Here is a 27,774-nt window from a genome sequence, read left to right as displayed (position 1 = left end):
CCATCCATCCACCCGTCCTCATCAAACCCTCCCTCCCACGTACATGTCACATTTCAAGCCCCAACAAATGCTGGACTCTACAAAATTCTAGTGAAGCCCATATCTCATCTGCTTCTTCCACCATTGAGGGTCTTTAGGTGTTGACTGCATTTAGTCTGGGTCCTTGTCTTCAACTTTGCCACCTCGGGTGGCCCTACCTACCAGGAATTTAGAACTCCTGATAGCATTGCTCTCACAGTCATTGATCCAACGGATGAAGGGGGTTGCACATGACGGACATACAACAGAAAGTGTCACTCAAAACCAGGTCAGCAGCAGTTTCATAACTGGATCCTACATGTCTCATTCTATGTGCTGCAGAGGAAGGACATGAAGTGGAAAGTTGAGGTCCACCTTAAATGAATCTATGCCATTGGCACTTTCTTCTACCGATGATGATGACAGTTTCCATATCTGGCATAGTGTTACTGCTATACTTACAGACATCCTGGCCTGTGTCCAGAGACTGGTCACTTTAATGATTGACATATAGTCACCCTCTGACATGCTCCAGCCCCTGGCCTGCAGACATGCTGTTTCTTCTCTTGGCTTTTTCTACAGGTGTTATAATATCCTCTATTTCTTGGCTCAGTAATTAGAGTGTTCAGGTCACAATCATGAGGTTGTGAGTTCGATTCCTAGTGTGTTGTGTTCTTGAACAAGACACTTTATTTCACATTGCTCCAGTTCACTCAGGTGTAGGAACGAGTTGCGACATCACAGGTGCCAAGCTGTATCGGCCCCTTTGCCTTTCTTTTGGATAACATTGGTGGTGTGGAGAGGGGAGGCTGGTATGCATGGGTGACTGCTGGTCTTCCATAAACAACCTTGCCTGGACTTGTACCTTAGAGAGTAACTTTCTAGGTGCAATCCCATGGTCATTCATAACCATAGGGGGTACTTATACTGTCGGTCTTTTTTGCAGAACTGCTAAGTTAGCGGGACATAAACAAATCAACATCAGTTGTCAAGTGGTGGGGGAAACAAAGACACACACACATACACATGTACATATTTACTATGGGCTTCTTTCAGTTTCTGTCTATCAAGCCCATTCATAAGGCTTTGGTCAGGCTGAGATTATAGTAGAAGATGCTTGTGTGTGTGTGCAGTTGTGTGTGTTTGTGTGTGTGTGTGCGCGGTTGTGTGTGTTTGTGTGTGTGCGCATGCGTACTTTTTTATTTTTGTAATTGGCAGAAAATTACCAAACAATTGACTACAGGGTTGAGAGTTTCGTGCATAGAACTTTATCAAACTGACTTGAAATCTGAGAATTTGTTTCTTATACCGAGTGACTTATAATTCTTTATGGAATGTTTGATTTACAGCTCAGTGCTGCTCTAACTTTCATGCCTGTTTCTTGTTTCAGGTTCTCTCCTGTGTTGTTGACCCAGTACTACAGATGTGTTCAGTGTCTGCCAGCAGGTTAAATACAGTTGATATGGCAGCTTATATGACCAACTGTATATACCTCACGCAAAATGCTCTTGCTGTTTACCATTTCACAGACAGTAGACTGGAGATGCTGCAGGCTCAGGTAAGGTTTTCTCTCGATGTTGTGGAGGGCATTCATTTTCTTATTGACATTTCTCATTTATGTCCTCTTCAGATTTTCGCTTATATACTTCCATTTAAATAGGACCCCTATTTTTCCTTCATGCCAATCCTCATAAATATCGTCATATTTGTCATGCTGAATTCAGTCCAGAGTATCTTGCTTTACTGGTCTGATGTGAATGAAGAAGAAATGTTCAGAGAAACAAATTCAGTTTTTCTTTCCTAGTTTTAATTCTAGTATCATTTTATTCAGTAGCCTCACTATTTTCAAGCTAAGTGTTAAATGTTAGTTAGTTAGTTAGTTAGTTAATTTGGCTCAAAAGCAAATAGCAAGGCCATGTAGGGGGACATGGAGTTAAGTACAGGGTGGTGTTCATGTAAAGAGTTCAGGCCACTTGAGGTCAAGGGAGGCTTTGAACAAAGCGGTCGTCGGCATCTTCACCATCTCGTCTGGCAGCTTGTTCCACGGATCCGCAACCCGGACGGAGAAAGCTCCTCTCCTTCGATTGAGATGAAATCGTCGCAGGTAGAGCTTTTCGGAATGACCCCGCAGCCGACGCTCTGGAGCAGGAGTGAAGAACAGCTCTTTCGAGAGGTTACACTTTCCGCTTATGATGTTGTGGGCGAGAATGAGATCACCACGGCGGCGGCGTTTTTCAAGAGAATAAAGGTCGAGCGTCCTCAGCCTTTCTTCGTAGGACAAATTTTTGAGACCATGAACCATGCGGGTAGCCAGCTTCTGGACTCTTTCGAGATGCTGTATGTCTTTGAGGAGATAAGGAGAAGAGGCTTGAATCCCATACTCCAATATGGGTCTCATTATTGAAGTTAATTAATCTTGGTTAGAATATGCTGTTTTCACCTTTTAGTTTTGTTTGAGTATTTTTTTTGGCTTCCCTTGTGTTTTTGGCATGGGGCAGCCATCCTACTTGGTCATTCATGGTGCATCCTCCTATCCCTTCCCCACTACCTATACTAGAAGTTTTTCTCCTAGAACTTTCTCTACCTCTCTTACTGCTATTTTAACTTATGTAAGCAATGGTCTCTACCACACTCTCTTCCCCTGGTAGGCATGACAAGTGTGAAGCAAATAAATAACTGTAAATTAAACACAGGTTGAAACGTATATAAACTTATATGATATGTCTGGCAAATATCCTTGCAAATCTTTTTAGGCACAGAATGCTGTCCTCCATTCCCGTGTTCCCTCTTACCACTCCTTCCTCACCCTTAGAGTTGGCATGCTCAACTTGGGCACATTGAAAGTTAGGTCTGGTGAGATTGTTAAGATGCTGGAATGGTGGCATGTAGATGTATGTTGCACCCAAGATGTAAGGTGGAAAGGAGCTTCTGTCAGGTTCTTCACAGACAAAGAGCATAGGTATAAAATCTGGGTAGGCAATAGTGATGGGGCCGATGGTGTGGGCATGCTTCTTGCAGAGAAGTGGGTTGAACACATTGAGGTAGTATGAGTGTGTGAAAGGATAATTAAGCTTGGACTAGTTTTGCAAAGTGGGACAGCAACTATTATTTCTGCCTGTGTCCCTCGACTGGGGCTACCAAATGAACAGAAAGACCAATTTTATGACATACTTTTGAAGACTACCTTGACAACAAATGACAATGACCTTCTCTTTGTGGCTGGTGACTTCAATGGATGTGTTGGGCATCAGGGTGGCTTCCATGGCATGCGTGGCGGCAATGGATTTGGTTCCCGAAAGGAGGAGGGAACCAGGCTGCTGAAGTTCTGTGACCTTATGATCTGCAATCCTAACTTCAGGGAACCAGCCAGTTACCTCTTCACCTTTTAATCTGGTGGACACACAAACCAGATTGACTACATTCTCCCCAGAAAATGAGACAAACAGTTGCTTACACATGAAAAGACCTTCCCAGGTGAAGAGTGCTTCCCTCAACATAGCTTGGTTGTTAATGACTTCAGTCTCTGCTCTCTCGTCTGGTGGCCAATGTGGAAGCTAGGGATAGATGAGTGGTTGGTGAGCACTGTACAATTCATGTACAGAGATGGTGTCAGTAAGGTGAGTGTCGACAACGAGTATAGCAATGAATTTAGTCTACAAGTAAGTGTACACCAAGGATCGATTTTCATCCCCTTCTTGATTATCCTAGTCCTCCAGGCCATAACAGGCGAATTCAAGACTGGCTACCGATGGGAGCTCCTTTACACTGATGACATTGTTCTGGTAGCTGAATCACTATATGAAACAGAGAGGAAACTTCAGGTGTGGAAGCTATATCTGTAATCTAAGGGTATTAGAGTTAGTTTAGCAAAGGCCAATGTCCTTGTAAATAGGAAGAGACAAATTACAAATCCCTTCAGGGAAATGGCCCTGCTCAGTATGTCAGGAAAGCATCGGTTGAAACTCTATATGGTCTACCCAGCACAAGCCATGGATACATTAGAAGTGATGCAGTATCTCAGAAAGATTAACATTGCCGAAAGTAATGAAAATCTGTTTGTTTAAATACACACACACAGTCATGTATCAATTATGCAGTCATGTTTTATCTGTGGTAGACTTGATCTACTACCTATCTCTTTGGTGCCTCGAGACGGAGTAGATTCTGTTACAAGCATTTTGGCTGAAGTCTCCAGTTTGAGGACAGATTCTTCCATTCCTTGACCAGTCTTAGAGGCTGTGCAGTCCTTCCCTCTTTCAGTAAACTTTGTGATTATATTCACACAATTTGAATATAATCACTATTTCCTGAAGGTTTTCCCATCCTGTTGTTCACCTGAATTCATTAATTAATATACGTAAAGCAATTTATTTTATTGTAGCTTGTTTTATATTATTTCAGATCGATGCCCAAGTTGATACATTGGTCAGTGAGCAGGCGGCTTTCATTCTTAACCGTGTGGACCTTGCTCATGTTTATAGTACAATTCAAAACTATGAATCAAGCCAGGTCTGTTCCATGTTTCATTATTTTCACTAATTACATTACAACCTAATCAAGAATAGATATTTTGCTTTAATTTTACATTATTTTAGGTTTGAAATTGATAAAAGTGATGTAATTATTTGTGATTTGCTTTACGTATAGGTAAAACCTGTTTCATCACATTTAATATTATTTAGTGATATATATTACAGGTGTGCCTGGTGTTGATAGAGGATGAGGGGAGGCTGTACTCAATACCAGTGCAGCATTGTTGCTGTTTAGTTTGAACTTTTCTCAGTTGCAGCTTGTAGGAAGAATATGGTTAGGAAGTGAATTCCAGAGGACTGTGATTAGTTTTGGTTGGGGTGGGAGAAGAATAATGATGAGACATTATGTGGTTGAGAGGTTAGAGCTGAGAGAGATACTTGATAGAGTGGGATGAGACAAGTGTGGGATGCAATCTGCTACTTCAGTGGAGCAAAGGTTGTTGTAGTAGTGATAATAGAGGAGACAAGGAGAATAGCTCTGTGAGCGTGTGATTGCACAGCTATTACTCTGAACTTTTGTCAATCAGATGGATGTCCTTTTGCAGGATGCACTTTGACCCTTTAGCATTTGGGTTACTCTGTCAAATGTAAGATTTTTTATTCACAGTGTTCTGATTTAATCATGCATTGTCTTGTAGCTTTTAGATTTTGATGATGTCATTGTTTATTTTTAGAATGATATTGTAGGGTAGGTGTGAGGGGTCAGACCTGGTTGGTTTGAACATAGAACATAGCTAGATATGACTGCTTTAAATGCTAAAGGGTTAACCTCAATACAGCTTTGACACAGTTGACCTTTGATTGAAGACACTTCAACCATGATATACTTTATTTTTTAGCCATACACAAGTGTATCTAGGACTACATTATTCATTGTATTCTTCTTTTTTTAATACATTAGTTAAGATCTGAGGGATATCTGGTTGCTAATTCTTGCTGGTTGAGAAATTACATAGAGGCTTTCATGTGAGTTTTAGGATGTCAGCTAAGATGTTAGTGTGTGTAGTAAATCAACAGAGATTTAGGGATTTGGCTTTATTAGTGTCTTTAAGGGTGTTAGTTATGTTGGTCATATTTAGGGTAGGACTTATGACACAATATGATTCCTTCAACATATTGTAATGATTGTGTGTTGGTACAGAGACAAGATGTACTAGGTACCTCTTTTAAGTTTGGCACCAACACTACAAGAATGGTTTTTGTGTCCTTGGCCAAACTAAAGGGTCCTCTCCATATTGGGTTATCTCTACTTGTTCGTCAACAACATTACAGTGTATACTGAGTGCATTTTCTTGTAGTACCTGCAGGCCTTTACAAAAGCCACTCATTTACCAACCATTTTACTGAGAGTCTTCAGTGTATTTTATTGTGCCACCAACACAGAGAAATTGCCATGTCCTTCACTAATTCAGAAGGTTGTCTTTATTCTCTCTTGTCTCTGCAAACATCACCGTCATCATTTAATGTCTGTTTTCCATGCTGATGTGGCTTGGACGGTTTGACATGAGCTGGTAAGCTGGAGGAGGGCTGCACCAAGCTTCACTCTGTTTTGGTATGGTATCTACAGCTGGATGTCCTTAAACCTTTATAAATATTCTGTGAGGTTTTCAAATAGGACCCACATCTGAAGTGAATACACAGATATTCTAGATTGCATCCCCACCCAGAAAGGTCACCCACCCAATTGATTAAACATACTTAAACCTCTGACTCACAGACTTTCCTCATTCCACCTTTTCTGCTGCTATCGTAGTGTCTTTATCTTGCTGGTCCTGAACCAAACTCACCCTTGTAGGCCCTACACTAAGCACTGAATCCACTCTTTTCTCCAGCTCTCATGGTTGTTATTTTCGAGTGAGACATCAACTACATCAACCTTGCCTATCTTGAAAAGTCAGTGATAGTAATGGTTGCCACAACTTCCTTCTGGGCAAATCATTAAAAGTAATGTTCAAATTGTGATAGCTTGACAAACATTGGTTTCAAATTTTAGTACAAAGTCAGTAATTTCGGGGGACGGGGGTAAGTTGATGGCATCAACCCCAGTGCTTGACTGGTACTTATTTTATTGACCCTGAAAGGATCAAAGACAGATGAAATACCACTGAAATGCCATTATGTATTTTGCACAGCATGCTAACAATTCTGCCAGCTCACTGCCTTTAATTCGACAACTCAATTCTATATTCAGTGTGTAATATGAGAAGATGATTTTTGAGGTTGAGTATCAGAGAAACTTCCATTTTAGTAATAAGACCTGTTTCTATTTGAGTCCATTAACATTCTTGTTGAAATTTATTTGTGTATTTCTTTATCTCTTTTACAGGGAGAGATTTCATTGATGGAAGGAATGGATTCTCCAACACTGAAATCAGCCATGGTAGCTATTTTTGTATCCTCTTCCCTCTTTAACAATATTATAATATATTGAAATATCAATATACTGTAATATGATTGGTTGATTGGTCCAGTGTGAATTTCCCATTAAAGTAATTTGATTGGTAAATGAAGGTTAGCCAATTAGCAATTTGCAATAAAATTTGTGAATTGAAAAGTGTGTGTGTTTATGTGTGTGAGCTGTGCTATCCTACATATTTGAATAATTGTTGTGTTTAATCACAGATAAATTGAAATTTATATAAAAAATGCAACACATATGAATAGATCTAATGACCCAGTTTTCAACCACCACCATGAATCAATGAATAAATGAAGTAAAAAAAAAACACATTTAGAAATACTCACAAAAAAATTGAAACAGAGTTCTCTTCTTTTCCAACATAAATTCATATCATTTGGCATGTTGGAACAATATATCTTCCTAAATGTGGCTATTTTTTAATAATATTAATAATAATAATAATGGTTTCAAATTTTGCCACAAGGGCACATAATAATAATAATCTTTTCTACCACAGGCACAAGGTCTGAAATTTGGTGGGGAGGGGGTAAGTCAATAACTTCAACTCCAGTACTTGACTAGTACTTAATTTATCGACCCAGAAGGGATGAAAGCTAACTTGACCTCAGCGGAATTTGAACTCTGGATGTAGTGGCAGTCAAAATACTGCTAAGCATTTCACCTGGCATGCTAACGATTCTGCCAGCTTGCCACCTTGCAATGATAATAGTAATAGATATGATAAAAAACGTATGAACAAAAATATAGAAGCTATATCTGGACTGTCAATGCTACACACTATCCAAAAAATAACCCATGTTAGGAACAGCCTATGTCCTTTGCAAGACACTATCAATTCAAATGAAACATTCCACAAACACAAAACACTCTCTATACAGTAAATATCCAATAAAATAAACAACCCCCATAACATGTACTCTACAGGTGGGATACTCAACGGATGAACACTACTCACATTACACACAATACTAATACAAGAAAAGACTGCAACCAAACCCCATAACAAAACAAACGAATGCAATACAATACCAGGAAGAGTTTGCACTCCCCTATCAACAGAAAAGAGTGCACAATGCTGCACACACCTTAGCAACATGGAAGTGCAGCAGGTGGTGCAGTAGAAATCTGCTTGAAACAATCAGCTGTCAAATAAAAATAATGAGGAGATGCACAACAACTTAGTGGAAAAGAAGCAAGGTAAAAGGTAAAAGAAGCAACAAGTCAAGGAGAGGAAGACAGCAATGATAGCCAGAAGACAGTAAAGCAAGCAGTACAAGAGCCATAAAGAGGAATGTGTTTCTATATGTGGACATTTATGTCTGTAGTTACATGCCCCCTATATATAGTCTGTCTGTATTGAAATATATGTCTCCATATATGGAGCTGTTTGCCTACATACCCATCATGTGTCTCTATTTGGACATGTATTGTCTCTGTGTAGACATGGCTCTCTGTTGACATGTCCACATAGAGCTGATGATATCAGTGACATACACTGTGTTGTCAGTTGGAACGTATCTGTCAGTATAACACTGAGTAAAATGTGGTATGGTCAGATATCTGGTAGATGCTGGGTTTTTTGCCTTTCACTCAGGAAGACAGGTAATGCCTCTAAGACGAGTGGGAGGGAAGAAAAAGGTACCTTCAGCCCAAAAATAAGACTCAAATATTTGCAATGAAATGGCCTCTACTAAAGGCACTTAAGGGTCAGGTGATAAGTGTAGTTAAAATTTGTGATTATTTTGAGGAGTCTTTGCAAGCTTTTAAATACAAATATGCTTAGTTCATTGCAGAAAACTCATCCAGTTTTACAAATTATTAACAGGGTGTTAACTGATTCACCGTTTCCTGTTAATTCATTTATTTGTTGGTAAACCAGGTGACAAATTAAGTCTACCAGCCATCACATAAAACCTGATAAGGAGGAAGTAGTAATATGATGTTTGCTGTTTGGAAAATTCATTCACCCCATGATTGCATGAGAAAAATATGGAAGATTTCAGATGGTTACTTTCTGTTGCTGCTGACGATGACGATGATGATGATGATGTTGTTTCTACTGAAGTGTTTTCAACCATCCCTGACTAATTTTCTTTTTGTCCCTTTACAGAGTAAATTTGATAATTATTTGGCTTCACCTGATTCCCTCATTCTTCCCCAGAGCAGTCTTTTACTCAGTGCCACTGTCAGGTAATTTTTTTGTTTTAAGTTTAATATTTTAAAAAAATTTTATTTGTATTTGTTATAGCATTTTAATGTTGTTTCTGTTGCAGTTGCTGTTTAGTTCCAGGGCAGCCCTGGTCCAGCAGAACCGTGATCAAAGTTGTTACAAATGAGGTTGTGGCTATTGTGTCATGTTTCAGGCAAAGTGTATTTAGGATGCCTGTTGCTGGAAACAATGAGTAAATATGAAAGTACTTGGCTCAGTGGTTGGAGCATCAGACTTACAATCATGAGTTTGTGAGTTTGATTCCCAGACCAGACTGTGTGATGTGTTCTTAAGCAAGACACTCTACTCCATGTTACTACAATTCTCTCAAAGTAGAAATGAGTTGCGATGTCACAGGTGCCAAGCTGTATCGGCCCCTTTGCCTTTCCTTTGGATAACATCAGTGGTTTGGAGAAGGGAGACTGGTATGCATGGGCAACTGCTGGTCTTCCATAAACAACCTTGCCTGGACTTGTACTTTGGAAGGGTAATTCTCTAGGTTCAATCCCATGGTCATTCATGACGGAAGGGCTTCTTTACTCCTTTGTATAGAAGGGATTATAATCCAAGCTCTGTCTTTGTGAAGAACATTTGTGTATTCCAGTAAAGAAATGTATGTATATAAATGCTTTATTTCAAACTTATACATACAGGTTAACATTCCTGGTGAGTAAGTATTTATTAAAACAAAGACTGGAATATGTGGTACCATTTTAATACTGTGTTTCATTACAATATGATGAAATACATTTTGTGAATATAAATATTAATAATTATAATAACAGAAATATAATAAATTCATAACAGATCTTTTTTTCATCTTTTACCTTTTGCTTGTTTCAGTCATATGACTGTGGCCATGCTGGGGCACTGCCATGAAGAATTCTTAGTCAAATGGATTGACCCCATTACTTATTTAAAAAAATTTTTTTCTTAAACCTAGTGCTTATTCTGTTGGTCACTTTTGCTAGACTGCTAAGTTACGAGGACATAAACACATCACCACTGGTTGTCATGTGGTGGTAGGGGAAAAACACAGACACAAAAACACACACACACTCACCCTTTCTCTCTCTCTCTCAACACACATACACACACACGTGTGTATATATACTTTTGCATGGTGATCGCCATAAGCTTTAAGCCATTATTATTATTACAGGATATCTATTTAAGTAATCAGCATCATCATCATCATCCTTATTAATATAATCAAAATAGTGAGCTAGCAGAATTTTTGCTGCATTTATTCTGGTTCTGTAAGTTCTGGGTTCAAATTCCACCAAGTGCCAGTTGAACACTGGTGTTTATGTAATCAACTTCCTCCAGCTGTAAAAATTGCTGGCATTGTGCCAAAATAAGAATTGCTATTAAGACATTGAGTTGGCAGAATTGTTAGAACTTTGGGAAAAAATGTCTTGCAGTGTTTGCTTTGGTTGTTTCTGTGAGTTCTAAATCTTCCTAAGTCAACCCTGCTTTTATCTTTTTAGGCTCGATAGATAAAGTACCACCCCAGGGCAATGGGTTAACATAGTTGTTAAAGTATCAAATGAGATGATATGAGGATATGTGTTGGGGTTGTTTACATTTTGAGTTGAAATTCCATGAAGGTGTTAATGGCCAGGGTCAATCACCACTAAAAGGGTGCTCCTTTCACAACCCATAAGCTAACAATGAGATGGTAAGGCCTTTGTCCAACACTGGATTAACAATGATTGAATGGATGGAAATAATATGGTGGTGGATTGATACACAACCTGCCTGTGACTGCCTTGGATCTTACGATATAAACTTCTTATTCTAAAGGAGTCTTAAAACTTTCTGTGAAAACTTCATGTTAATTTATGTTCCAAGTACCTGCTTAATTACAGCTGTTTAGTAAAAGTTATTTTACTGTATTCCTCATTATTTTAAAAATTAATTGAAACAAAAGCAGTCATTTCAGTAGAAATTTAGTAACAAAAGGGATTAAGTGGATTATTGGAGTGTCAAACAAAATACTGTGTAGTTTCTAGGAGTATTTCTTTATGTTCTGAGTTCAAGTCTTACCCAGGTTGACTTTATCTTTCGTACTTTTGGAGCTGAAAAGTGAAGTACCTGGATTAGTTAAATTAATAATAGTCTGGACAACTATTTGTGGCCTTGCACCTCTGTTAGAATCAACTGTACCACTTCCCTCATCATCCATCCTTAACACTTTAGCATTTAAACTGGCTACACCTGGCCAAAGTATGCTACCTGTTTTATGTGGTCTGGCCCCTCACACCAACCCTACAATATCATTCTAAAAATTAAGTTACCTCATCAAAATCTCATAGCTACATGATAATGCATGATTAATTCAAATCAATGTGAATAAATAAACATTACTTTTGATAGAATAATGTGAATGCTTAATTATTAAATTTGTGTTTTTGTTACAAATGATCATTATCATCATTTATAATTTTATTCTGTTTCAGGGAGAAAGTGAAAAAAATATCTGTGGAATTAATTTGTGAAGCCTATCGCCAGATCTATAACTTTATCTGTGACAAGAACCATGGTTATGCTGATTGGCAAAGCATTGTACCAAGAACACCAGATCAAGTTGTTAAACTTCTCTCTTGACGGCATCAATTTATAAGCATTGTTATTATTTTTATTATCATTACTCATACAAAGGTGAAGTGTAAGAAATCATAGAATGATAGAGGACTAACAGTATTTTGTTGATCAGTGATCTAATCTTAAGCTGGGTGATATGAAGCATCAACTTTGCCTTTCATTCGACTGGGATCAATAATGAAATAAGGGCGACATTTAATTGCATTGACTGGATAGCCTTTTTCACTGCAATTTGGGTGGGGACCTTCTACATGTAAAATTAATATTATTGACTCTATATTATCAGTGGGTATAAAATATTGGGGGGTGTTTATTTTGTTTTGTTTGTTGGAAAGAAAATAAAAGTATTTTCCTCTGGTTCTAAAATTCAGAGACAAAACCTAATTTTGTTTTCAAAGTTTCAATTTCTTAATTTCTTCTTTTTTTGCTTTCTATAATTTTTTCTGTAATTGAGATGGTGTTTAATCTCTTCTTGTCACGATTATCTCAGTTTTTCTTTCAGCTGTAATATACTTTCCACATTGTTCTTGTGTTAAATATAGTTCATGCGCAAGCTGTCTTACAGATTCCTTTGAGAATGTTCACCAAAAATAAATTAAGGGCAACAGAAGCAGTATTAATCGCAAAAGTAATATTTATCTCCCACTTAAAGTGGATGTTGTGTTTGGGGATGCTATAATCGTTAAATTTTTACCATGCTGTCTCCCAAATTCCCTCACAAGATATTAATTAATTTTAGGTTGTAGAAAGGTGGTTATTTAGCAGAATCAGTAGCATGCTGGGCAAAAAATTTGGTGACATTCCTTCTGGTTTTACTTTCTGAGTTCAAATCCTGCTGAGGTTGACTTTGCCTTTCAGGGTCAATAAAATAAGTACCAGTTGAGCACTGGATACGATATAATCGACTTACCTCTCCTGAAACTGCTGGCTTTGTGCCAAAATTTGAAACCAATGTGGATCCAACAGAGGAGCCAGGAACCTAATAGACAAGCTTGGTAGATGAAGCCACCAGGAATCACCACTGAGAGGCTTAAAATATCTTAGTGGCGTGTATTATGGTCTAGTCACCCATATAGTTAACCAGGTTGTACAAGTGGGAGTCATAACCAATGACTGGTGTTGCAGCATTATAGTCAACTGCTACGAAGGGAAAAGTGACGCCTTATCCAAAAATAATTACAGAGGTATCAGATTGTTGGAGCAGGTGATAAAAGTTACAGAGGAGGTCTTAGCCCAACTACTTAGAAAGAGAGTCTAGATGAGATGCAGTTTGGTTTTGTGCCAGGGAGAAGCATGACTGATGCTATATTCCTGATAATGCATCTGTGGGAGAAATATTTAGTCAAAAATAAACTTTGCATTTGTTGACATGGAGAAAGCCTTTGACAGGGTTCCCTTCTCCCTTATTTGGCGGTGCAGAAGTTAGGGATAGATGAGCAGATGGTGAGAGCTGTACAGGCCTTGTACTGTCAGAAGGGTGAAGGTTGGCAACGAGTACAGCAATGAATTCAGTGTACAGGTTCTCAGCCCCTTCTTGTCCATCATAGTCCTTCAGGCTATAACAAGAATTTAAGACAGGTTACCCTTGGGAATTCCTCTATACTGATGACCTTGATCTTATAGCTGAATCACTACTAGAACTAGAGAAGAAATTTCAGGTGTGGAATCAAGGTCTGGAATCAAAGTGCCTTAAAGTTAATTTAGCAAAGACCAAAGTCTTAGTAAGTAGGAAAAGAAACAAATTACAAATCGTTTCAGGGTGGTGGACCTGCTCGATGTGTAGATAATGCATAGGTAGAAATTCCATAAAGTAGTCTTTGTGTGTGGCAGGTATTTAGGTAAATAAACACTAGAAATGTACAGAAAATAGATACTTAGAAGTAGTAGATTGCTTCCATTATGTGCCTGACGAAGTCAGCAGTGGAAGTAGATGCTCTGAGAGCGTAACTGCTAAAATAAGAATAGGCTGGGCAAAATTCAAAGAGTTTCTACTTTTGTTAGTAATAAAGAGCCTATTTCCAAAAGTCTCTGTCATTAATCTTTGCCTTGGTGAGGCCTAATGTTTGAAGGTTATGCTTCACCACCTCATCCCAGGTTTTCCTGGGTCTATCTCTTCCACAGGTTCCCTCTACTGCTAGAGTGACACTTTTCACACAGCTGTCCTCATCCATTTGCAATACATGACCATACCAGCGCAGTCGTCTCTCTTTCACACTACATCTGATGCCTCTTAGGTCCAACTTTCCTCTCAAGGTACTTACACTTGTCCAGTAAGCACACTGACATTACACGTCCAGCGGAGCATACTGGCTTCATTTCTTGCAAGCTTACGCATGTCCTCAGCAGTCATGGCCCATGTAGCATGGCTGTTCATACACACGTCATACCTTTTACTCTGAGTGAGAGGCCCTTTGTCACCAGCAAAGGTAGGAGCTCTCTGAACTTTGCCCATGCTATTCTTATTCTAGCAGCTACACTTTCAGAGCACCGACTCCCGCTATGTACTTGGTCACCTAGGTAACAGAAGCTAGTTTAACGTTTCGAGCGGAGCTCTTCGTCAGAAACATAGGAGAAGGAAAGATCCCGAGAAGGGAAGACAGAGGAAAAAAAATCGCCAACGGTACACACGAGGTCACATTTTGAATATGTAGTGGATGTGTGGATGTATTAATAAATACATAAGTGCTTTGTAATAAATTAAAGATTTATTATCACTACATCAATTTGTAAGCAATGTTACACATCGCTTGTACAAAATGCATATTAAATAGTGGTTGCAAATAATACATATTAAAGGAATGCATAATACAGGATACACATTAAAGCAGAATATGTTTGATGGTGCGTGTGTGTGCGTGTGTGTAAATCATGCATGACAGAGTCACCTTTCTGATTATTCTTTCGTCGTCCTCATAAATGCGTGTCGTTCTCTTAAACGTTGGTTCGGGTTCTCTCCAGATACCTATTTCTCCGTTCTATTTATAACATCTCAAATAGCCAGAAAAATAGATATACCGCAAGAGTGTTATTGCGTACAGTAGGTCGCTGGTCGTCCTGTTAAACTTCGCCTGACCTGCTCGGGTCAGAGGTCGAAGGGAGACGATCCATCATTTTTTGTCAGAACAAAGAGATTCTGATTTCGCGCCTTTTTGTGCATTGGTATTTTACGACCAATGATTCTTGGGTCTGATTTCGAATCCAAGCTTTGAGAAGGAAGTGCTAATTCTTACAAATATATATATATAAATAATGTATGTATGGGGATGGTTATAAATATACAAATACATAAACGATGGGCTTCTTTCAGCTTCTGTCTACCAACTCTACTCACCATGTGGGTAAAAAGTAAACTTCTTACCACACAAAATTGTAAGTACATTGAGAGAAAAATTATAGGTATTATTTCAACCATTTTTTCATGTGTTTTTCTTCGAACATAAGCCTTTTGTGTTGGGGTGAGGAAATACTAGTTATGGTGTAATAAAATCCAGTCTTGAAACGAGAAATAAACTGGTTTCTTGTGATGACATTTAACTCTTTCCCTACCACTATCTTATCTTTCTGCTTTAGCTATTGGGAACGTAGAAGATAGGATTCTATTTTCCTCATCTGACGTCCAGTTTGCTATATCGTGAGATAAATCTAATTTCAAATCTTGTGTATTCTCTTATGGATTCAGTGGTTTAATTGATGGTATTGACATCGATGCGTTTTTCAAACTGGTACTTGTCAATACGACAAATTCATTTTTTGTTGTTGTTGTTGCAATGAGACGTAATTGGATGCACCATTTAAAACCGGTAAACATGATGAGCTTCCACGTCTCACACATGGGGATCGAAACCGGGGCTGCGAGGATAAAAAGCGAGTTTCTAAAATATCTTTGTCGGTAAAGCCGCTTTAATTAAATTTTCATTTCAGCTTAAAAAAAAAAAAAAAGTTCGTGCTTATCTCCCCTTATACCATTTTATAAATAAGTCAAAAGAGGGGAAACAACTCTGGGAAAAAGGCAGCAAAATATCTTAGATAACAATTATAGAACATGTTGGCTGTTTTGTCCAAAGGCTTTCTCTTTAGGTTCCATTCCTATATTCACCTAGCCCACCATTTAGCGTGTTATTATGTTTGGTCTTTTCACTTTTCCTGTCATCACATTTAAGTCTTCATTTCCCTAAGGTACCACATACTACAATAGTAAGTTTTTTCTACTTGTTTGTTGATGCTTTTGATAGCACCATTCTTAAGGATGGGTTCTGTACACACCTCTAGGACTCTTCCCCTCACTCTTATCGAGTCATTTATATGATGACATTGTGTAACAATTTTATTTTAATTTTTGTGTTTCGTCAGTAAGTGGTCCTACTTGCTTTTATCTAGAAATACTTTTTTGTGAATTTTCTATCCAAAACCCAATCAAAATGCCCGAAACTTGATATGCCAATTGAATGCCAGCTAGCTGTATGTGATTGGTCGGAGATTTGGACAGTATTCGCGTGTATGTGCACACGCATGCAGCTGTATATGCATGCACTAGGTCTATGACCCGGCGTTGCTGGGTCATAGTACTAGTATACCATAAATGATCTTATTGAAAGCAGCTTTAGCCTGTCTGGTCATACAACTCTTATAATCCATTTGCTGGCTTTCAGTATGAAGTTGGCTAGAATTTTCACTCCTTGCCACTGTAAACAACTGAACCCTTCACCTGTAAGTGACAAGAGAAGTGGTGATGTCACTTTCTAAGGTAGCAAAAGTCTGTGCCCTAGTGGTTAGGCTGTTGGACTCATCATCATAAGTATCTATTTTCTGTACATTTCTAGTGTTTATTTACCTAAACACCTGCCACACACAAAGACTACTTTTTTTGTTAACCTTCCTCTGATATTAACCTTCCTCTTATGTGTCCATCAAAAGCATCAACAAACAAGTAGAAAAGACTTACTATTGTAGTATGTGGTACCTTAGGCAAATGTTGAAGCTAGAAAAACCTTTTACAACACAGGGAAATGAAGACATTGGGTCGGTCCTTCACCCCAAATTGCTTCAGTCCACTCAATTGAAAATGAGACATATTTGCTACCAAGTGGTGTCTCACAGGCTTTCAGCCCCCAAATCTTAAAGATACAAGATATTAATGGAGTTGCAGCACATTGGATGAAGATGAAATCATTAATTAAGGAAAAGAAAGAAAAAAGTCTATTTGCTTTTGCACTCTCAGACAAAGGGCAAGGGTCCTACTATGCTCAATTCTTAATCTTATGGTAACTGAACTTAATAAGCTTTCCTGCAACAAAGTTTAAACTGCTGATAGCCAGATACAAGAAAGAAATCAAGAGGGAAGATCCATAAGCAACAAACTCCTGTTGTCAAAGTAAAGAAAATTGTATTATTTACAGTGAAATGTTTATTTAAATGCTTTGAAACTGATATTTTATTAACAAATATCTTCATATATACAGAAATTATGGATAATGGTAATAGTGGGGAGTAGAAGATAGATTTTAGTTTAAACCTGTTGTTGCTGTTAATCCAGTGAGAGAAACAACACAACTAAGATTTTCCCCAACAAAAATTACATTACATATTATAAGCAGCTGTTCCAAGACAGAAAGACATGGTTGAAATTGTGGCTGTTAAAATTGTTGCTCTTTATCTGTCTCTTACTGGAACTTTATCATTTATATTGGCAAAACTAAAAAAGAAAATTGTTAAATACAAACACTAACTCTCCCCCTCCAGCCCCCAAAACATGAGTTGCATGCAAAAAAAAAAAGTATAAATTTTCCTATTCAAACTTGCCCTGTATATTAATAAGTGCAGAGTTGCTGCTATTCTTTTGTTACTATACGAAAGACTCAACTGAATTGAGAGCCAACTGTATTACTTGTATAATCAAAAGCAGTCTAATCCTGCCGTTAATAGGAGACATCATCACTTTTGTAAACAGGGAACTTACACAATTCCTTATAAAGATTTCTTCTGTGTTGTATAAAATTCAATATAACATGCATATGCTTGTATGTGTGTCCATATATATTCTAAACCATATATATTTTAGGGCGGCGAGCTGGCAGAAACGTTAGCACACCGGGCGAAATTCGTAGCCGTATTTCGTCTGCCGTTACGTTCTGGGTTCAAATTCTGCTAAGGTCGACTTAGCCTTTCATCCTTTCGGGGTCGATTAAATTAAGTACCAGTTACGCACTAGGGTCGATGTAATAGACTTAATCCGTTTGTCCCCCTCTGTGTTTAGCTCCTTGTGGGTAGTAAAGAAATACATATATATCTTAAACCTTTAGCATTCAGATTCCAATATCAAATGTAATATTTATTCACATTGTTGTGAATTAATCCAGTATTATCTCATAGCTTTGAGATTTCAATGATGTGATTGTGTATTTTTAGAACATTGTAGCGTAGGTGAGAGAGGCCAGATCTGGCTGGTTTGAACATAAAACAAGTAGAATATTTGGGCAGGAAATGGCCAGTTTAAATGCTAAAGCAATTTTAAGAATTATTAATTGTTATAATGGATTATTTACCAACAAGGAGGACTCAATATCTAAATTGAATGACGTATAATAAATTTTGATAAAGATTTCAACTTCCAGCTGATGATTTACTGAGTCAACATTGATAGTGTGTGGTGGGGTGGTGGTGTGGTGGTGTGTGTGTGTGTGGTGTCATAGCATGGGAGGCAGAATTAATTAGAAGCCAAAATTTAATTTTTATCTGCTTTTACAACTTTGAATACTTGTAGCCCAATTTTAATGATCTTAACATTTTGTAGCTGCAGAGGACTAACAGAACTCTCTAATATAATCTTAGGGGATAGGTACAGATTTAATTGGGGTTTTGCACCCCTTTGAAAATTGTGTAATATTTAATACTGCTTCCCAACCACAATTTCAGGTTTACTCCCACTGCATGACACCTTGGGCAAGTGTCAACTATAGCCCTGGGCCAGCCAAAGCCTTGTGAGTGGATTTGGTAGACAGAAACTGAAAGACCCCCCCCCCTCAAACACACACGTGTCTGTGTGTGTGTGTGTTCATGTTTGTCTCCCACCACAGTTTGACTGGTGTTGGTTTGTTTACATCCCCATGATTTATTGGTCTGGCAAAAGAGACCAATAGGAAAATTAACAGAATTACCAAAAAAGAAGATCTGGGGTTGATTTGTTTCACTAAAATTCTTCAAGGCAGTGCCCCAGCATGGCTGCAATCAAATGATTGAAATAAGTAGAAAATGAAAGATACAAACGCATGTGTGTGTGTATATATATATACATATACACACACATATACATGTATATCAAGATATACATAATTTATAACCTAGATACAATCTTTATAAACAGAGTCAATATAGTTGTTTCTCCTGAGACTGAAAAAAAAAAAAGAAAAAAAAAACCTCAAACGATTTTCAAATGTATTCTCATCAGTAGGGTTTACATCAATTTGACCAATTCTAAAGAGACAAGCAACCAATCTGTTTATATACTCAACAATTACAGTAGCTACAGAAAACTTGAGATATTAATTTGCACATCATAAGTGTTAACACCTAATTTCTAAATATCAAAGGCCTATCAATGGGATCTCAGTCCACACAGTCTCAAGTTGTTCTCCATGGTTTTTCAGTAATAAGGGTTCAATTGTTTGGTTGACTGAATTCCTTAACTCTGAATTCATGTGTAAGTGGATCAGCATTCCCCAGCCACACGTACTTTTAAAGCAACTCTCAGGCAGAATCACACTGTGACAGTGTGAAAAGGATTTGCCTTTGGAATTACAACTACATTCCATCCATATACAGAATTCCACTCACAAGTTATAGGTCGACCTGACACCATAGATGGAAACATTTGCCCAAAATGCCTCACAGTTGGATTAAAACCAACCCCTTGTGCTTGTGAAGTGAACTTCTTAACTGGTTGGCCATAAAGCATCCTGATATATATATATATATCACGTGATCATGTGACTGACCAGGCTAGTAGATGTTGCTACACATCGCTGGTCACAATGCGCTTTGCATTATTTCAGCCTTCAAATGACACCACCCCGCTGGTTGAGCGAGCAGGCTAACAGAAGAAAGAGTGAGAGAAAGCTGCGGCGAAAGAGTACAGCAGGGATTGCCACCACCCACTGCCGAATCCTCTGGAGTTTTAGCTCAATAAACACTCACATTACCCGGTCTAGGAATTGAAACCACAATCCTACAACTGCGAGTCCGCTGCCCTAACCACTGGACCATTGCACCTCCATATATATATAGCAAATGAGAGAAACAGGAAATACAATGGCTGCTTGTTGTTTCTATCAACCAAATCCACTCACAAGGCTTTGGTTGGCCTGATGCTATAGTTGAAGACATGCCCAGGGTGCCATGCAGTGCGACAGAACCTGGAACCGTGTGGTTGGGAAGGAAACTTTATACCGCACAGCTATGCCTGCTCTTATATATACTTTTATTAAATTTGTAAAAATCTTCACAAGCTGCTACTCAGAGTTTCATGTTATCGATTGTCTGACAGTTGTGATCCTAGAGTATGATCACAACCGTCTAACAAACAGTAACGTCAAACTCTGATAAGCGTTTTTGAAAACTTTTGCAACTTTAATAAAAGCATATCATTCTACCTTTGGCATTTGAGTACTGTTTCTTTTACCATCCTGTTTTGCATTTATATGTTTACTGGTGTGTGTGTGTGTAAGTATATGCATACATATTATATATATATATGGGATAGTTTGTACAAAAAGGAAAAATAGAACTCAATACATAATGTAGAGTACATTAATTACAGATACATCAGTAACTCAACAGCCTAGAGGCCTGTGTCAAAGCACTGGTCAAACCCTTTGGCAATTGTGCTGGCATAGAATTCTTGGGTCTCGAGTTACTGGTGTAGTTTCTATGTTATCAATTAGATATAGGCACAGGAGTGGCTGTGTGGTAAGAAGCTTACTTCCCAACCACATGGTTCCAGGTTCAGTCTCACTGTGAGGCATCTTGAGCAAGTGACTTCTACTATAGACTTGGGGAAAACCAAAGCCTTGTGAGTGGATTTGGTAGACAGAAACTGAAAGAAGCCCGTTGCATATATATACACATATATGTATGTATTTGTTTGTTTGTTCTCCCACCATCGCTTGACAACTGATGTTGGTATGTTTACAATTTGGCAAAAGAGACTGAGAATAATTACTAGGCTTACAAGAATTAGCCCTGGGGTCATTTTGTTCAACTAAAGGCAGTGCTCCACAGTCAAATGACTAAAAGAAGTAAAAGAATATATATATATATATATTCTTTTACTTCTTTTATATATATATATATTCTTTTACTTCTTTGAAGAGAAAAGAAGTTTCGGTAAGATAGAATTATTTAATATTTAATATTTGATTCTTATGCTTTCCTAAAAACTTGATTTCGAAACGTACGTCCGTAGATAACTTAAAAATGTATGATAGATTGCCGTCAATTCATTCTCTCTTACCTGTTTGTGTCTGCCTTCCAATTGCTGTTTTTACTGAGATCTCCCTTTTTGGTAGAAGAAATAGCTATAACTCTTTGACTGCTATTTCTAATTCGGTATGTGGTAAGGCAATTCGTTGCTAAACCCTTTATTGCTTAGTATTACTTAAATTTTCCTCGAATGAGGCTTTTACATGCCGAAGACTACTTGGTGTAATTGATAATTATTCCAAATTAATTAATTTCACCCTTCATTATTACGGATAACCATATTTTATCTCAGTAGATGACCACAGCATCTTGTTTTGGCTACACGCGGGTGGGAAGGGGCTGGTGACACAATCGTTTCATTCACACGTTGAATTCGGTGATACTAGTTGCGGGTTCTAGCTCGCTCTGATACTGAGTTGAGTTGGTGCCTTCTAGTATCTCAAAATTCAATATATAATCATTTATGATTATAGTATTCTACGTTGAAGAGAAAAGAAGTTTCGGTAAGATAGAATTATTTAATATTTAATATTTAATTCTTATGCTTTCCTAAAAACTTGATTTCGAAACGTACATCCGTAGATAACTTAAAAATGTATGATAGATTGCCGTCAATTCATTCTCTCTTACCTGTTTGTGTCTGCCTTCCAATTGCTGTTTTTACTGAGATCTCCCTTTTTGGTAGAAGAAATAGCTATAACTCTTTGACTGCTATTTCTAAATTCGGTATGTGGTAAGGCAATTCGTTGCTAAACCCTTTATTGCTTAGTATTACTTAAATTTTCCTCGAATGAGGCTTTTACATGCCGAAGACTACTTGATGTAATTGATAATTATTCCAAATTAATTAATTTCACCCTTCATTATTACGGATAACCATATTTTATCTCAGTAGATGACCACAGCATCTTGTTTTGGCTACACGCGGGTGGGAAGGGGCTGGTGACACAATCGTTTCATTCACACGTTGAATTCGGTGATACTAGTTGCGGGTTCTAGCTCGCTCTGATACTGAGTTGAGTTGGTGCCTTCTAGTATCTCAAAATTCAATATATAATCATTTATGATTATAGTATTCTACGCTGAAGAGAAAAGAAGTTTCGGTAAGATAGAATTATTTAATATTTAATATTTAATTCTTATGCTTTCCTAAAAACTTGATTTCGAAACGTACGTCCGTAGATAACTTAAAAATGTATGATAGATTGCCGTCAATTCATTCTCTCTTACCTGTTTGTGTCTGCCTTCCAATTGCTGTTTTTACTGAGATCTCCCTTTTTGGTAGAAGAAATAGCTATAACTCTTTGACTGCTATTTCTAAATTCGGTATGTGGTAAGGCAATTCGTTGCTAAACCCTTTATTGCTTAGTATTACTTAAATTTTCCTCGAATGAGGCTTTTACATGCCGAAGACTACTTGGTGTAATTGATAATTATTCCAAATTAATTAATTTCACCCTTCATTATTACGGATAACCATATTTTATCTCAGTAGATGACCACAGCATCTTGTTTTGGCTACACGCGGGTGGGAAGGGGCTGGTGACACAATCGTTTCATTCACACGTTGAATTCGGTGATACTAGTTGCGGGTTCTAGCTCGCTCTGATACTGAGTTGAGTTGGTGCCTTCTAGTATCTCAAAATCAATATATAATCATTTATGATTATAGTATTCTACGCTGAAGAGAAAAGAAGTTTCGGTAAGATAGAATTATTTAATATTTAATATTTAATTCTTATGCTTTCCTAAAAACTTGATTTCGAAACGTACGTCCGTAGATAACTTAAAAATGTATGATAGATTGCCGTTAATTCATTCTCTCTTACCTGTTTGTGTCTGCCTTCCAATTGCTGTTTTTACTGAGATCTCCCTTTTTGGTAGAAGAAATAGCTATAACTCTTTGACTGCTATTTCTAAATTCGGTATGTGGTAAGGCAATTCGTTGCTAAACCCTTTATTGCTTAGTATATATATATATATATATATATCAACAATTGAGGGTAAAATTAATTAATTAATCAATTTCACCAAGTGTTCAGTATGTAAAAGGACCATTTAAGGCAAATTCAAAATATTACATTATATAATTAGGGCTTAGTAAAATAAATTACTTTGCCACATACTGAACTTAGTAGAAATAGCAGCCAAAAAAAAATTTTCTTAGCATTTCTACTACTTAAAGAAAATTTCACTCAGATAATGTTTACTCCAGATAGCTCACGAAGGTTTGGGGGTAAATACAGAAAAATATCACAAGTACATAGATCGTTTGAGTACGTCAACGTTTCAAGATTAGCCAAATAAAATCAGCATTTCTTTCGTCAGCTCAAAATTTCTTAATTTGGATTTGGAAACACTAAAAAGAAGGAACTTTACCTATCAGTGAACTTGTCGCTTCAGATGAACCACTCCAACTAAACAGTGTCAACAAATTCAAAACGCGCAGGCGTAAAATTCTGCACTCCCCATTCCACCCACGTGGTCTATCTAGCAAACATTATATTTTAACCGCGAGAAACGAGGCTGCTATTTCTACTAAGTTCAGTATGTGGCAAAGTAATTTATTTTACTAAGCCCTAATTATATAATGTAATATTTTGAATTCGCCTTAAATGGTCCTTTTACATACTGAACACTTGGTGAAATTGATTAATTAATTAATTTTACCCTCAATTGTTGATATTATAATTAATTTCTCTCGGTCATACTGCCTCGGTTCTCGCGGTTAAAATATAATGTTTGCTAGATAGACCACTTGGGTGGAATGGGGAGTGCAGAATTTTACGCCTGCGCGTTTTGAATTTGTTGACACTGTTTAGTTGGAGTGGTTCATCTGAAGCGACAAGTTCCCTGATAGGTAAAGTTCCTTCTTTTTAGTGTTTCCAAATCCAAATTAAGAAATTTTGAGCTGACGAAAGAAATGCTGATTTTATTTGGCTAATCTTGAAACGTTGACGTACTCAAACGATCTATGTACTTGTGATATTTTTCTGTATTTACCCCCAAACCTTCGTGAGCTATCTGGAGTAAACATTATCTGAGAGAAATTTTCTACTAAGTTCAGTATGTGGCAAAGTAATTTATTTTACTAAGCCCTAATTATATAATATATATATATATATATATATATATATACTCTCCATGTATGCACCTTTTCGTTCCTTCATAATTACAATAATCTTAAGATACATTGATTTTTTAAAAATTGCACTGTTATTTCTCTTTTAATAACTTTCTCCTACCTCTGTTTATTCTTTATCTAATAAGAATAATATAATACACCTAATAATAATAATGATAATTGATTCCTTTGTATGCATATACATCTTGATATATGTATATGTGTTTATGTATATGCATGTATATGTAAAATTATGTATATATGTATGTATCTGTATTTATAACTTGACCTTATGAATTTTCTAATCTCTCTGATGAAGCCCAGAGACACACTCAAGTACCTTAATCTTATCTACCAAATACTTCAGTTCACTGAAGGGATAGAAGTGGGGTACGATGGCCATTTGGCTGAAACAGCTCTAAGATTTTATCCCATTATATATTTTATATATTTTAATAATTACTGGTATTTTTATATATTAATATATTTTATATGTAAAGCATAATATGTTATACATGTATGTATATTGCTATAATTGTCTTTTTTAAAAAATAAATAAATAAACATAATATAATGTCTATAAGTTGATGAACACCAACTATCGATCCCCTCCATTTTCTTATTGCTATATATATATATATATATATATATGCATGTATGTATTGCTATTATTGAATCTGCAAGAAATATTATAAACAAAAGTGTACTCGATACATATCGTTTAGTAAATATATTTATTTTAATATAACTATTACATTATTATGTATATATATTTATATTTAATTCAAAATTGAAGCTTCCCTCTCTCATTACTCAGATTTTGCATTTCCAAATACGATGTCACTTAGTGGAAGGATGTTGCTGTGTGTTAAAGAGTTAAACAAGGCCATTGCGTAGAGCTGCTGCCATCAAAACCAACCAATGGCGAGAAGCAGATCCGATGGAAGAAGACAATTGTGGTTCTCTGGTCTGGAATGGTTTCACAACCCAAATGACTGACACAAGAATTTAGCACCACGAGCTAAGAAAAACATGTCATTTTCAGTGTTCCCATTGTTTACCATAGCAAGTTGTTTTTGTTGTGTGGTAGCTATTTGAAGCCATACAGAGTGAAACATGTGAAAGCTAAGTATCCGATGTTGCTACAGGAGAGGTTGTGTATGTGTAAAGGTAGGAGAAAGGTCTGAATGTATTGAACATACAACTGTATACAGATAGATTAGCATTCACCTTTTCTCATTCTTGCTCTTTTATTTATACACACACACACACACACACAGACATATATATATATATATATATATATATATACTCTCCATGTATGCACCTTTTCGTTCCTTCATAATTACAATAATCTTAAGATACATTGATTTTTTAAAAATTGCACTGTTATTTCTCTTTTAATAACTTTCTCCTACCTCTGTTTATTCTTTATCTAATAAGAATAATATAATACACCTAATAATAATAATGATAATTGATTCCTTTGTATGCATATACATCTTGATATATGTATATGTGTTTATGTATATGCATGTATATGTAAAATTATGTATATATGTATGTATCTGTATTTATAACTTGACCTTATGAATTTTCTAATCTCTCTGATGAAGCCCAGAGACACACTCAAGTACCTTAATCTTATCTACCAAATACTTCAGTTCACTGAAGGGATAGAAGTGGGGTACGATGGCCATTTGGCTGAAACAGCTCTAAGATTTTATCCCATTATATATTTTATATATTTTAATAATTACTGGTATTTTTATATATTAATATATTTTATATGTAAAGCATAATATGTTATACATGTATGTATATTGCTATAATTGTCTTTTTTAAAAAATAAATAAATAAACATAATATAATGTCTATAAGTTGATGAACACCAACTATCGATCCCCTCCATTTTCTTATTGCTATATATATATATATATATATATATATGCATGTATGTATTGCTATTATTGAATCTGCAAGAAATATTATAAACAAAAGTGTACTCGATACATATCGTTTAGTAAATATATTTATTTTAATATAACTATTACATTATTATGTATATATATTATATTTAATTCAAAATTGAAGCTTCCCTCTCTCATTACTCAGATTTTGCATTTCCAAATACGATGTCACTTAGTGGAAGGATGTTGCTGTGTGTTAAAGAGTTAAACAAGGCCATTGCGTAGAGCTGCTGCCATCAAAACCAACCAATGGCGAGAAGCAGATCCGATGGAAGAAGACAATTGTGGTTCTCTGGTCTGGAATGGTTTCACAACCCAAATGACTGACACAAGAATTTAGCACCACGAGCTAAGAAAAACATGTCATTTTCAGTGTTCCCATTGTTTACCATAGCAAGTTGTTTTTGTTGTGTGGTAGCTATTTGAAGCCATACAGAGTGAAACATGTGAAAGCTAAGTATCCGATGTTGCTACAGGAGAGGTTGTGTATGTGTAAAGGTAGGAGAAAGGTCTGAATGTATTGAACATACAACTGTATACAGATAGATTAGCATTCACCTTTTCTCATTCTTGCTCTTTTATTTATACACACACACACACACACACAGACATATATATATATATATATATATATAGACACATCTACATAGACATACATTCATACATATAACACACATGCACGTAAACTAACACTTGTCAATTGCAGTGCTGCCACTGATTACCACAGTGAGTTATTCCTGCAATGTGGTACCCACTTACAGCCAAACAGACTGGGGCATCTTCTGAGATGTGTTTTATATTCAACTTCTAGGTTGTTTATTATTTCGTTAAATGAGAGTGGGAAGTGCAGGGCCTGAAACCCTATAGCTTCTTAGGACCTTCCTTTTATCCCACCAATATTCTCAGGCAAGAGGAAAGGAAGACATTATCCTCAAAGCAGACCTCGTCCAAATCTTTACAACATGCTATATTCTGCTAAAGGTCTCCAAGGATTGTTGAGGAGTGTTAAACTGGGCAACACATTAAAGGTCAACCACACAAGAATTAAGGATGCAAAGACACAAATAAATACCACTAGGGATCTGCCAATCCACTTGACTGGTATTTTATTTTATGAATCTTCAAAAGAATTTTGACCCCAGCAGGAAATGAATTCAAAGGGTCAGAGCAAATACCACAAGGCTTTTGTCCTACACCCAAATAAGTTTGTCAATTCATCATGTCAGTTACTCCCATGCAATATGGTCATCTGAATGTGTGTGTGACATGTAAATAATAGCTGATGCTTCTATAGTGCTATGCTAACAAGTAACTGTATACTAAACACACAGCCTCTCTACACCACACCACAATATGTGTCAGCAAACACAGCATGGGAAATCTGCATTCCAATATATTTATACAGTGTTTGACAAATA

General features: G+C 36.8%; 1 protein-coding gene across 1 annotated transcript in view; it reads left to right on the top strand.

Moving 5' to 3' along the window:
* Positions 1-12,172, top strand: part of LOC115223828 (conserved oligomeric Golgi complex subunit 6) — a 39,340-nt gene extending 27,168 nt beyond the window's left edge. Inside the window, exons 15-19 of the mRNA XM_029794504.2 lie at positions 1,409-1,576; positions 4,420-4,527; positions 6,877-6,930; positions 9,083-9,162; positions 11,644-12,172. Coding sequence (XP_029650364.1) covers positions 1,409-1,576; positions 4,420-4,527; positions 6,877-6,930; positions 9,083-9,162; positions 11,644-11,791 — 558 coding nt within the window. The 3' untranslated portion in view covers positions 11,792-12,172. The remainder of the gene's footprint in view (positions 1-1,408; positions 1,577-4,419; positions 4,528-6,876; positions 6,931-9,082; positions 9,163-11,643) is intronic.
* Positions 12,173-27,774: the final 15,602 nt, after the last annotated feature.

Source organism: Octopus sinensis, linkage group LG24, assembly GCF_006345805.1.
Source record: "Octopus sinensis linkage group LG24, ASM634580v1, whole genome shotgun sequence".
Classification (NCBI taxonomy): Eukaryota; Metazoa; Mollusca; class Cephalopoda; order Octopoda; family Octopodidae; genus Octopus; species Octopus sinensis.
The sequence above is the reverse complement of the archived record's forward strand: the minus strand, read 5'-3'. Positions and strand labels throughout refer to the sequence as shown.